This window comes from Neodiprion virginianus, chromosome 6 (genome assembly GCF_021901495.1).
Source record: "Neodiprion virginianus isolate iyNeoVirg1 chromosome 6, iyNeoVirg1.1, whole genome shotgun sequence".
Classification (NCBI taxonomy): domain Eukaryota; kingdom Metazoa; phylum Arthropoda; class Insecta; order Hymenoptera; family Diprionidae; genus Neodiprion; species Neodiprion virginianus.
Window position 1 is genome coordinate 20263481 of NC_060882.1, and position 13446 is coordinate 20276926.

A 13446-nucleotide genomic window follows, 5' to 3' on the forward strand; every position below is an offset into this window, starting at 1 on the left:
CGTGATCTGAAATCCGAGACACGGACTCAAAGGTCACGTTTCGCAAGGTCCAGTTTATCGGAACTTAAGAAAGAAAACTGCAACAGCAGATTATTGGGGCATTTTCTTGTCACACAACGCTTGTAACTATAATCAAAGTCTGCCGGAGAGCAATCTGTTAATAATAATCTATGCAGAAAACTTTAAAAAGCTATACCTAATCTGAAAACCTGCACCGTAATAACACTGAATTCTACGCTTACTCTCTTTTTGTGGTATAGCTGGTTACGTGAAACGATTATTAATAAACCAATTAACTAACAAAAAAAGTCAGTAAAAATATCACCCGAAACGGATAGAGACGAGGATTGAGATTACTAAAAGTAAAATTTTTAGAAAATACTGAAAACTCGATACAGGAAACTCACCTTGAATGTTCGCGAGCCATTTTTATTTCAGTAACTTGTTATTTTCCTGGGCTCACACCTTGGTCACACGCTGCAGTTTGCACATTATTCACAGATAAGTTTAGTGGGAATGGACTGATCGAATCAAGTGACAGTCTGAACAACGCGAACTAAATACTGGACTAATGGTCTGCACGCTCTCGCTACAGCTGCTCAAAACCGACTGACGATATTCTCGATCGGTTGGAAACGCCGGGGGAGCTGCGCACACCACGGTAGATGTGTACAGGTTTTCAGCAGTACGCGGCGTCAGGCGTGATTTTCAATTCATCAACGACTTTCGGCAGAATAAAATTCGCGTCAAAATAAATTAATAATGAGAAGAACATACATACATACATAAGATTGAAAACTAATAAGATAACATTATCGGTCTCGCGTCTGTATAACAATATGTATACGGTAGACTGGTCGAAAAAAACGGATATTTTTTTTCAAAGTCACATGTTTAATAGTTGTATGAATAGGAAATAAGACACCTTTAATAATTTAAGCCCCTAACTTCTGACAGGCAAACATCCAAACCGTAAATCTCTACTGCCAAGGAGTGTAAATAATGACCATTGAAAATTAATTAAAAATATTTTAGCTTTTCATAAAGCAATCGAAATTTTCTTTTCAAACTAAAGTTCAAACAATTCCGCGTAAAATATTTGTATTATGAAAGTAATTAAGTTAAACTAAACAAATAAAAATGAACGTTAAAAGGGTTCAATCCTTACAGTCTGCTCCAAGAGTACAAGATTCTTTGGGGGGCAATTTTACCCTCATTGCCTGTCGGGGGTTAATGTTAATATTTAGTGGTTCCTGAGCGCAATCTTCCATTTTTTATTTAATTAATACGCGAAAATAATTTTAGTTATTTCTGAATCTTGTAACTCAGTAATGAGGCAATGTATGTACATAAATGTCCGACACATATGATTGTAGAGAATTTAATGCTCTACAAAAAAAAGTTTACTATAATTTTTCGATAACTAAACTCTTTCAAAAGTTATTCAGGGTTAAAGTGGAAATAAGTGTAAAAATTCACTTTCTTGCGAGATTAACAGCGAAATACTAGACTTACCACAAAATATTGTGGGTTTTTTTTGTAACAATTTCAAGCGCTATAAAATCATGTCATTTAATTAATTTTCAACGTAATGAAATTTATTTTTTACTAAAAGCAGGCTCCTTTACAGAGAAATTGCATGTATTACATATTATTACTAGCGCCAAGTCGAACGTACCCATTGACTATACCCGTGCATTATACAGTGTACGGTTCAAATCCGCGTTCCAAGTAACATCACACTCGGTGCTGTCGATGACGTCACAATCGGCGCGACACGCCGCCGCGAAAACTCGTAGCCTCTGCGGGCTCGATATAGCACACGGTCCTTTCGAACAGGAGAGATAAAATAAGCGGCGGTGTATTGGCAAAGCAGTGTGCTCTCGCGCTTTAGTCGTTGAGGATCGCCTAGAGATTGTCAACTACGGCAATCATTCGTACAAACGTCGCATACCGAAATTGCAAAATTTCCGCATCGAAAAGGCGAATCAGTTGTGTGATACACAGTATAAATACTATTTTATTGTTAGTGGCACAGGACTGGCGGCGCACATTAGTTTAACAAGTTGAAATGGTACTCAGGGACTTTCAGATACTCTTTGACAATCCGTGGAATACGTTCTATGGAGGCCAGACTGTGACTGGACGGGTTCTCGTAGTCATTGACTCAACGAAGAAGATTCGTGGTAAGATAATCGCGACTTGACTGATGTCCATGCCTTACAATTAGATTTCCACAGAGCTTCTTAACCGAGGCGGGAGATTGCCGACCGCGCCTTTTTCTGTATCGAATTACAAGCAGTACCGACGATTTAGAAGTATCATGTCCTCCTTTCTCGCTATAATTCTCATTGTCAGTGCAATTTTGGTAATGTGATTAATTATAAGGTTCAGCATAAACAAAAACGTATATATAAACATTCGAAACAGATTCATAACTTTACGCACGATACGTATAGGATGTGCTACATTCCGTTAATTAAATCAGAACGGTGGGAAGCATAGTTGAATATACTCTGCAATAACATAAAAATAGAAAAAAGTGGGCTAAGTGGGTTGGGTTCGTTGGTGTATTATCATGAACATGAGAACAGCGGTCTCTAATATATTATGGCTATTAGTTATTCGAATCACGATATTGCATGGAGGGCGTTCAGCCGCGTTTTTGAGCGTATAATTATAGCGTGAAACGGTTGAACGGATATCAAAAATACCAGGCAACGAAAGAATTCGGCAAGTAGGCAGATTCGAAAATGCAGAAATAAGATTGTCAAAACGCTAGATACGACTCACGGGGATCTGGCGGAGCTGTCAAATCATTTCTATTTTAGTACATTCGGATACTTATGAAATAATTATTCAGAACGAAGTTTAGAACACTGCATTACAGATATTTATATCCGTATCCCATTGCCTTCTCAGGTATAAATATAAGGATAAAAGGCGAAGCGAATACTGCCTGGACAGAGAGTAAATCTGAGCTGAACAATGATGGAAAGTACAACGACGAAAACCAAATGGTTACCGGTCACGAGCAATATTTCAATATACAATACTATCTCCTTGGTGGAGCTTCAGGTAAGATTTATGATGTTGGTTTTGAGTATTTACTGCGAGAATTAATCAATTCTTTCAAACCAGATCAATTACGATTGTCAACCGTGACACATTCTACGCGCTTTACGTATAGTTAGTTATAGGTATACACGTCGTACATTTTCAATTTACAGTCGCAAAATTATTTACCCGGATCACAAATTGTCCTAACTATAAGTTAATCGATATGTCAATGCCGAGTTACCTCCCATTGAAACTCTAAAATACTTGGTCTTGTACAGAAAAAACTTATTTAAAGTTTGTTCATATGTGCCCCATTATTAAAGACTTGATGGCGTAGGAAGACAACAATCGTGCGTAGTAATACCGGAATGATTGTAGTATCTGTAGAAAAGGACAGAGTATCGATGAAGATACCTTGTGTAAAATCTGAAACATTTCCCGTGATGGTCAGTCATTAGTAAATGATGTAACAGTCAAAGCATTGAGGTATATTTACAAGTGATGTAGGAATGTCACGTTTCTTTTGCCTGTAGATTCTAGTAGCCATACCGTACACGTGTAAATATAAGTGGGTGTATATATATATATATATATATATATATATATACGTGAATAGGTGTCGAGATTCAGCTACCTCCCGGCGAACACACTTATCCCTTCAGCTGTGTCCTGCCGCCGAATTTGCCGAGTAGTTTTGAATCGGACCTAGGCCACGTACGATATACTGTAAAGGCAACCTTGGATCGACCATGGAAATTTGATCAAGAAGTGAAAACAGCATTTACGGTCATATCGCCGCTCGATCTTAACCAGGAACGAGGAGCCGCGGTAATAATTTTCTTTCCGTGATGTGATTGCATGAGATACGAAAGGCGCGAAAATTTTTATAATTTATTTTTCGGAAATAACTCGTTTTAGGAACCTGTCAATGAGGAATTAACGAAGACCTTTTGCTGCCTATGCTGTGGGTCCGCACCTCTGAACGTAAATGTGATGCTACCAGTGCGAGGCTACGTCCCGGGCCAAGTTATTCCGATTAGGGTGAACGTTGAGAATCTCAGTAATGTAACAGTCGACACAGTCAAGTTCGTGCTGAGAAAAGTACGGTGACAATTAACCAATCAATCGTGGTTATATTCTATTTACGGCAATTGTAAATTGCAATACATCGTGTTTTGGTTATAGGTAGTAACTTTCACGGCAAGCTTACCGTCTCATGCAACGAAGAAGGTCAAGATCGTAGTTTCGGAAATCGGAAAAGGACCCGTGGAAGCCGGTGCTACCGTACATTGGGAGGAAAGGCTTACCGTTCCTCCACTTCCGCCTTCGAACCTCGCGAATTGCGGTATCATCAAACTTGAGTACTGCATCAAAATAGAGGCCTGCGTTTCGGGGTGGTAAGTTGGAAACTATTACTGCCATAAGCGTATTCTTTGCTTTCGATATGTAAATTTCCATGCGCGTTTCTAGGTATCACCGTAATCTGAAGAAAAATATCCCGGTATACGTGGGTACGGTCCCTCTCACGAGTTACCAACCTCCGATTGCTCTACCACCTGGTACCGGCCTCAAACCTGATGACTATCCAACCAAACTGGCAGATCCAACATACGGCGGTTATCCGAGCGGCTATCCAGCCTTTAATCCATCTGCTACCGCACCAGCAGCAACTGCACCTGGTTTCGTCGCGCCAGATCAATCTGGAAACACGATGCCAGTAGCACCACCGCCGTTGCCACCAGCGATGGACATGTACCCCAATCTTCGTAAGTGAATTCGCACCGAATGATGCTTTGCCCGAATTGATTTTCTGGAATTTTTTAAACTGTTTTGCATTCCATTTGTTCAACAGCCCCACCATCATACGCAGAATCGCGTTACGGAGCACGTAGTATACGTGAGCGTGGTGAGTCAGAACATGTACTCGGAGCAAGAAATCAATTTGCGCCAAGGTATCCCGTCTACAACTTTGCACAAGAATAGAAAACTCAATGTATTCGAAACTGAGCGTGCTGTGAAAGTGAATCTCTACATAATATTCCAAAGCTAGACATTTGTTCAATTTCACTGACAAGTTTTACGCATTAATAAATGTTGCGTTATCCAGACAAATCGAGTAATAATATTTAAAGTGAACAATTGAGGAATTAACATAAGGACACTATTTTTTAACATTGTTGTAAATGCTTCTGTACTAACATCAATTATTAAGTTTTTACATGTTTTGATGCAGCTATATAGATATAAAATAGATCATTCGCTAAAAAAGACTGTGTTAATAAATTGCTTATATTTTGAAAACGTTACAACGGTCACCATTATTAAGGTGGCGATAATATTGCTCAAATGTAAATCCCTGATTTTTCCTGTCTAAAAATTCAGAATTCCCTATAATGTTGGACAGCTTTTATGACGAAAAGTTTCAGAAATTATGCACCTTCAATATATAAATTTAGATCCAAAAACCCATAGTATTGCCTCGTTTCACACATATAATTACAAATTGAACAATGCCATTTCCGGAAGTTAGCTTACCTGACTTTACGAAACATAGCTGAGTTTTCAACACAATTTATAAAAAAATGCGTTTTTTCTGCAGGCCATCATAATTGACATTTAGATAAAATATTTAAAATAATACTTTTATAGACAAAATTCCCTGATTATTCCCGATTTTCTTGGTGTTTCGCCACCCTGATTATGTAAACATAGTTCAAATGTCTAAACGTATTAATCAAATTTTGAATATTGGGTAGATTCAAACTTAAAGTGAGGACAGCACCAACAAGGTTGAATGAAATGAAGACCATTAAAAATAGTCAAAAAAATCCCCTGACTTTTCCTGGACCAAATTATTAGTTTTCCCCGACTAAAATCCAAACTTATAATAGCGATTCCAGTATCTAATAAATAGAGCTCTATTTCAATTCGTATTTAAAAATACGTTTCTGATCTATTTAACGATGATGCTAACCGAGCACATGGAGACAAATATTCTAAATATTTTGCTTTTTCAAGAGGGAAGCTTTATTCTCTCTCCATACCTCCATACAAAATCCGCTGAATTTTCTCTGATTTCCCAGTTTTGGCTGACTAGGTCATCATAAATTATTCAATATAGACACATTTCTATTTTTGATGCCTCAATTTTGCCAACTTCAAATACTGACGGATTCCCAATTCTCAAGCTATTCGTACTAAATACAGTAATTTTTTTACAACTTTTTTATTTTCAACAACGATGATTAAATTCATAGTGTATAAAAGGAAAGAATTCTGATTAATTATATATAGTATTCTATAACATGTGACATTGTAAATTGCAAATAACAAAATGAATCTAGGAGTTCCAGTTGGTAGACTGAATTATTAAAGAATGCAGCAAGTCTGGTAATTCATATTAAGTTTCTCACTGTTGAATTTGCAGCCCTACTGATATCAATAAAACTTGTGATTCGTGATTCAAATAACTAAGTGAAAAAATAGTTATGAATTGTAAGAAATCATTGATACTGCAAAAACGCAAATCCATGTCTGTGAAAAACATTCACTGTTGCAGACTCAGCTGTCACAGTATCTTTGCAATTGAGTAAGCTTTGTTCTAAACGATAAGTGCCAGAGTTCACCTTTTCTGTGGCAAATTCTTGAACTTGACAAGATATACAGTTTCCATTCTATCATTGAGCCAGAATTTCATTAACTCATACTCAAGTGTTCACTTACTCAATGTATTTTCTCTGACATCGTACCTATCAAACCGAATGAACTCCCGTGATGAATGCTTCAACAGATGCAATAGGTGCATCCGGTAAAATACCATGACCCAAATTTGCAATGTACCGCTCCTTGCCAAATGTTTTGACCATATTTGCAGCACGTTGGAATACTTCAGCCTAAGTGAAAATATGGTAAAAATATCACGCAGAAAATTAGTATTTCGCGTTAGTTATGGTCATAGTTCAATAGTGTCAACCAAAGTACCTCTGATGCATATAGTGCACAAGGATCCATATTCCCCTGCAGAGTAACATTTGGTCCTAATCGGGCCCTTGCCTCTGCAGGATCTACCGTCCAATCCAATCCAATCACATCATATCCACTTTCCTTAACGAGCATTTCAAGGGAATTCAAGGTAGCACCCTTAGGAAATGCAGTCTATGACATATTAATTTCATTACACAATAAATTAGTTTTAATTACTTATAAATTTTGGAGTGACGAAAAATGGTGAACAAGGCAATGTAAATACCATTGGAACTTGTGGAATGTTAAGCTCATCCAGTTTTTTCTTCACTCCTTCGTTGATTTGCTTAAGATATTTGAGAGAAAATTTTTGAAATAATTCATCGTTTAAAAAATCACCCGAACTCTCAAATACTTGTAGGAGCTGAGCACCAGATTTTACTTGCATCACCAAGTAATCAATTACAACATTAGTGATCTGTTGTAGCAACTGATGTGAAGCCTCTGGATAATGATAAAGCCAAAACCTGGCTTGAGCCATTGTTGAACTACCACCACCTTGCACCATGTAGCCCATTAATGTCCACTATAATTTGAACATAATGTTTAATGGCACAATGATCTCTGTACTTCTGATGTGAAATGTTAGAGTAAAAACACAGACAAGAAGTGAAGTGTTGTAAGATAATTATTGGACCAAGGAAAAGGTATCTTTGACAAAGTAAAATACTGACCGGTGCCCCAGTAAAACCGATGAGGGGTACTTTTCCTTGTAAACATTGTCGTGTCAGCGTTATGGCATCGCCGACATAACCCAAAGTTTTCTCAACATCGGGCGTTATCAATCTTAATAAATGAGATGGGTCTGTTAGAGGTTCTGGCAAAACTGGACCCTACAAGACCCACATAAAGTAAATAATTTTTATATTTACATGATCATGCATATAATAATGAATTTAATGAATTAATTTTTCAATAGACAACATCTTTTCACTATTTAAAATATGATGACTTACAACTCCAGCTTTCATTTCCACTTCCATCCCCATAGCCTGTGGGATAACTAAGATGTCAGAGAATATTATGCTAGCGTCATAGTCAAATCTCCTTATGGGTTGCAGGGTGACTTCACATGCAAGCGCAGGTGTTCGACAGATGGTAAAAAAATCATGTTTTAAACGAATTTCCCTGAATTCAGGTAAATGTCTTCCAGCTTGTCGCATAATCCAAACAGGAACCTTGTCAACAGGCTCTCCTCGAACAGCTCTGAGCAGCCGGTCATTTTTTAGAGGTGGAAAATTATGCTCGGTCATTCTGTAATGGTTGAATTTTTAAAACATCATGCCAAATGACCAGATCATAAATGACTGATAGATACCAAGCACCAAAAGTAAATGTCATGGAAAAATTATGTTTCACAGCATTATTATTTACAATCGCTGTTGAATGCAGTTAATGCTTACTGGTTAAAATAACATTGATACTTATCTGAATACGAGTAGGTTATGTTAAGTTAAGGGTTTGAACGAGAAGTGGGAACTATAGTATGTATAGTAAAACAAAATAGTTTGATTATTTGATAAACACTTACCTTGCCTCAACAAAGAAATAACAATTACTATCATATATTAGTAATTACAAAAGACAATTACTATTAATTCACACCACCTTCGTTAAATACTGTGTGACCGTACGACTATGCGACGAATTTTCTCACTCATAAGATTGCATATATGTCAGACATACATACCGATCGTGCCAACGGCGTAAAATTATCGTACATGGGCAAAAGTTATCATACATTTTTAAATTTCGTTCAATCATAGCTTGCAATATTTGAAAAACCATTAGCTTAATATTATTACATACATATATTATGCCCGATACCCAATTTTTCGAATTGTATTATTCTCGAGCACATGGCGGGAAAATTTATGTATTTCGAACATGTCATGAAAGAAAATTAAATTCAAATGTTATATCTCAGTTATTTATTCATATTCAACTTTTAAATAACAAAATTTATATATACAAAGCTAGTGACTATTGAGGTTTATTGGCGCACGTAATATCGCAATTCTCAGAAATTTCACTCTACGTTGGCTCTGATAAATTTTTGTTAAATTCAAACAAGAAGTAATATATACAAATTATCGCACATCTATGGCACTTTCAATAATTATCTTACGGCTGGGAACACTGCGCACAATGACACACACCTGCTGTGCTTCTTTCTTCATCTACATTGTCTTCTATTTCCTTTTATTGGTTACCCGGATCGTCCGGAACCCCCCGTCTCAAATATAGGTTTGTATTTACATATGGATAGTTAGGCTGCACTTTCACGTGCAGCAAACAGCTGGATGCAGCAACAGCAAAAATGCTCTGATTGGTCAATGATTCTGGTGTTTTCTTCAGTATTTTGCGGTACCTGAATATAGCTTTTCGAAGTAGAAATAAACCATTACAGCAGTTGGTTTTGCTGCGTACAGCAGAAGCCTCCCACCACGTACGTAACCAGCAGCCGATGAGAGTATTTTGCTATTGCTGTTTGCTGAGGTTTCTCTCTGTTTGCTGCACGTGAAAAAGCAGCTTGATACGTTCGATAGCCCTGTTAATGTTACACTCACGGTTTCGAATGAGCACCGTAGGCACTGTCGGCTGCGCGCCACAAACCGAGCAGCGAAACGAAAAAGAGCCTACTTACTGCTACTTACTCACGCTTTCAGGCAACCTACGTATACACTGGTGGGTTGACACTTGCCCTAACGGGATATTGCCATCATGAAGACTAGAGGTAGAAAAAAGAACAAGTGCACGTATTTGGGACTTGGTCGAGGAGCTTTACTTGATGATTTCAAGAAAGATAAATAAATCAGCGCACGTATTGAACTTTCAATGTTTGATCAAAGGAATCATATATATTAGCTGCTTTCCTTTGTAATGGAAGGCATCGAAATTTATTTCAGAAAAAGCAGTAAAAATATACTCACTGTCAGATTATTTCAATGACATTAATGAAGAGCACGCAACCATGCTCTGTCTTCTGCACTGATTCTTTTGAAGTTATACAGCTATTCTGCAAGCACCAGGCATGATACAGTAATTGACGAATATTTACAATCTACTTTATTACTTTTATTTATCCATTTCAATTACTTAATTAATCATTCACTCACTAATCTTATTAAAATCTAAATACACAAGAGATTCAACTCAATTGTGTGGCTATTAATTGCTTTTCTCAAACGTGTAATTAGCAGTTTAAAAGGACTTGCCTGATTCCAAATTTTCGTGAATCTACATTTAGAGAAATTTATTTCAAAGTAGAATCAATTCTTTTCAACATTTTCCAGCTTGTTTAAAATCAGAATCTATAAGACCTTTAATTTTTCAATTTGTTTGCGTTCATTGATATAATTAAATATGAAGACAATAGATGATAATTAAGAATTTGAGTATTAATAATAGTATTTTTCGATACAAAAGCATAATGGCACCAAGGCTGCATAGCGAGTGTCGCACATTCGTACATTCTAGGCATTGCCACCTTCTGATCGTGTATCGAACATTATTTTTTGTTAAGACTCTAACGTAAGGTCCTATTTTTTTATGCATTATTTACCAGCAATTAAGAAGTCTCTTAAACCCGAGTACAAGAAAAACTTTTTAAACAACTGCCAGCTGTGCAGGACAATTTTTCTCACACTAGGGTTTGAGAGACTCCTTTAAGTACCTGTGGATGGTGTATAAAAAAGGACTTTCAGTGCAGATGTTACAAAAAATAAATTATTGCTCCACCCTTAATGTTTTAAACAAGACTTGTATGTACATTATGTTCAAAGTATTAGATTGTATCATTTCGGTAAAAATTGTAGTGATGAAAGAGCAGAAATAACATGTTTTATTAAAATCTTTATTTTTTATAGCGTTCTTCTAAATAATAATTAACATAATCTATTACGAAGAGTGCTAACTAGAGTGCTGGGCAGGGATGATGAAGATAAACCAATTCAGTTATTCATAATTGTTTTATACCTAAATTTTTGTAACAAACAACTATACAATAAAATGACCAAGATTGGCATTAAACTTGATCAACCTGTTACTACAGTGATATCTCGAAAGCACATGGATCTAAGACTTTGTATCAATTATAATGTATGTAAAGGTGACAGAATGTTGTTGAGACATAATGAAAATGATCGCGATAATAGTAATAATAATGACGATAATAATAATATTAATAATGATGGTAATAATAACAGAAACACAACAGCATCCATTAAAAAAAAATTGGATTATATCCTACCACACACGGGGCAGCCAGCACTCTTTTTCATATTTACTTGGGTCATAGAATAATACAAGAATTAATATCATATCATACACATAACACGGCATACGAAGCCTATTTCTATATCTAAAGGGTGATCACGCATTAACACGCAGTTATGCAGGAAGGACCAGATTTCCAGATTAGTCAGCGCATGATACTTTCCTGTATAACTACCCAATAAAAATTAAGGAATTTCGCACATGTCAAGTATTCAAATCATCATTTGCGCATATGTAAATTGAATAATAAACGGGAACTTGAAAATATTATTTTTGCCGCAAATATAATTACCTTATCTGATGAATGTCAAAGCACAATCTGATCACTAGTAGCTCGACATCTCGTTTCTTTTCTACCCACATGTGTACTTTTTGCTTGGCTGTTAGAATGCTGTCTCTTTTCTAATTGTAACGCCAACTTTAGGAAAATGCATGTTGTAATTGATACTAGGCTAAATTTTGCAACTAAGCTGGGCGAATATTTAGAATCCATACTTTAAGCACTAAAAATAGTACATGAATAATTAGGAATAGAACAGAATGAAATCTTGATAATGTCAGGAGTCTCAGGTTGTTACTGAGGATAAGATATTTTCAATAAGAAGACTCAGAAGTACACTCAAATGATGTTTACTGTTAAAAATTAAATCGCTTTCCTTTAACTTCTGAGAACTAAATTTACTACCTTCTTTATACTACTTTAATTAGTATATAACTTTTCATACAAGTGTCCAACATCTAGCTAGTCTCGTATCGACTTAGTGCGTCAGAAATGGCATGGGTAATATATTCCAAAGTACCCGAATAAGAAGTAAAAGTATTTGAAGGAAAAATAAGCTTCAAATAATAACAAAATCATGTTGCCAAGTTCAATAAGATTTGTTTCAACACAAAAGATAAGCTTAAGAAGTGTCCAAGCTGTTGTGCTATACGTCATTAACATTGAATTAAAATAAGTCAGTATAATTACAGCCACACAGCAAATGGATCCATCTGTTCAGGCATACAAAGTAACAAGAAGATCTTTACACTATAATCCATAGAAAAACGAAGAAAATGAACTATGATAAGGAATTTTTAATGATTCAAGAAGCTGAAAATAATGATTAAATATTGTGTACTATAGAAACTGATTTTTGAAATAAGTAGTTGAAAAACAAAACTAACACAACTTTTTACAGAGAAACGATTGATAATTAAATATTTTTTATGATTACTTAATGACAGAGAAATATCAATACATGTGGCTGGAGCTTACTGCTATGCATAGAATATGTACGTTTTATTTATAAGTTGCGCATCACTTCAAATATTGAATTAAAGAAAGAGCTGTCCATATTCACATTATAGGAATGTACAATAGAAGCCTGTCAACCAATACAATGAATTGTTTCCGATCCAATTCTGATTCTCACAAATTCGGGATACATTTTTAGAAGTCCTAGAGTGCTAATACTTGGCTCCTTCATTCCATATATTAAGTGTCGTGGTCCAATATCCACATTGATGATAGTTTTATACTAACAACAGATAGACCCCATTGCAGTGTAAGTGTCATCTACTATGATGAAAACTTTATAAGAGTTTGCAGACTGTACAAGACTAAAGGCAAAACACTGTTTGAATATAAATTCAAATTTTCAATTGATTTTGGCAAGAAGTTTTCAGACTGAATCAACATAAGCAGGATGCGTTCCAAAATATACATACAGAAAAACTGGTGTAACATTTGCGTTCTTGTAATCTTTTTTTTTTTTTTTGCCTGCAAAATAATTGGACCGTATTGTGCAAAAAAGATCCAGGCTTTAAAATGATTAGCATTATGCAACTTGGCCATTTTATCCATTCGACCATAGTTTTTAATTTTTTTACACATCCCCAGATTTTAGAATATTCGATTTCACATAATGTTTAATTTCACTCAACATATAAAAATAATTCAACAACAATAAGTACCTAATTTACGCACATTTATATAGTACATCTGTAAAGAAATCTGAATACAACTGTGCAAAGGGCAGTTTGGAGCTCATTATTCGATTACACGCTACCTATCAATAAACTTTGGATCTTTTATACAAGACA

The 13446-nt window shown here is 35.8% G+C and overlaps 2 protein-coding genes and 1 long non-coding RNA gene across 5 annotated transcripts; 2 read left to right on the top strand and 1 right to left on the bottom strand.

Annotated features, from left to right (window-relative positions):
• The first annotated feature begins 1849 nt into the window (after positions 1–1849).
• On the top strand, positions 1850–6566 carry LOC124306909 (arrestin domain-containing protein 17). 2 transcript variants are annotated; one of them, XM_046768075.1, is made up of 7 exons: positions 1851–2186; positions 2923–3078; positions 3677–3888; positions 3979–4161; positions 4246–4457; positions 4531–4826; positions 4913–6566. In XM_046768075.1, exons 1-7 carry the CDS (start codon positions 2072–2074, stop codon positions 5041–5043), a joined length of 1305 nt encoding a protein of 434 aa, XP_046624031.1. In that variant the 5' UTR covers positions 1851–2071; the 3' UTR covers positions 5044–6566. The 2 variants fall into 2 exon arrangements, with proteins under 2 accessions (XP_046624032.1, XP_046624031.1); XM_046768076.1 differs by lacking the exon at positions 2923–3078 and having other exon boundaries at positions 1850–2186.
• Positions 5427–8841, bottom strand: LOC124306910 (uroporphyrinogen decarboxylase). Of its 2 annotated transcripts, none has more exons than XM_046768077.1 (6): positions 8774–8841; positions 8040–8337; positions 7758–7916; positions 7310–7609; positions 7042–7215; positions 5427–6953 (listed from the first exon to the last, which is right to left on the bottom strand). In XM_046768077.1, the coding sequence occupies exons 1-6, from the start codon at positions 8824–8826 to the stop codon at positions 6813–6815; spliced, it is 1125 nt and encodes a 374-aa protein (XP_046624033.1). In that variant the 5' UTR covers positions 8827–8841; the 3' UTR covers positions 5427–6812. The 2 variants fall into 2 exon arrangements, with proteins under 2 accessions (XP_046624033.1, XP_046624034.1); XM_046768078.1 differs by lacking the exon at positions 8774–8841 and adding an exon at positions 8615–8762.
• A 402-nt stretch (positions 8842–9243) lies between these two features.
• LOC124306917 (uncharacterized) lies at positions 9244–12250 on the top strand. Its single transcript, XR_006908716.1, has 2 exons — positions 9244–9330; positions 9753–12250. It is a non-coding gene; the product is annotated as an uncharacterized LOC124306917 (long non-coding RNA).
• The last annotated feature ends 1196 nt before the right edge of the window (positions 12251–13446 follow it).

Excerpts from the sequence above, each read along its gene's own strand:
- LOC124306909 (XM_046768075.1), top strand. The coding sequence starts at position 2,072 with ATGGTACTCAGGGACTTTCAGATACTCTTTGACAATCCGTGGAATACG. Across the intron at positions 3,079-3,676 it reads TCTCCTTGGTGGAGCTTCAG|GTGTCGAGATTCAGCTACCT; the intron begins GTAAGATTTATG and ends ATACGTGAATAG. Across the intron at positions 4,827-4,912 it reads GGACATGTACCCCAATCTTC|CCCCACCATCATACGCAGAA; the intron begins GTAAGTGAATTC and ends TTTGTTCAACAG.
- LOC124306910 (XM_046768077.1), bottom strand. The coding sequence starts at position 8,826 with ATGTATGATAACTTTTGCCCATGTACGATAATTTTACGCCGTTGGCAC. Across the intron at positions 7,610-7,757 it reads TCGGTTTTACTGGGGCACCG|TGGACATTAATGGGCTACAT; the intron begins GTCAGTATTTTA and ends TTCAAATTATAG. Across the intron at positions 6,954-7,041 it reads GTGCACTATATGCATCAGAG|GCTGAAGTATTCCAACGTGC; the intron begins GTACTTTGGTTG and ends ATTTTCACTTAG.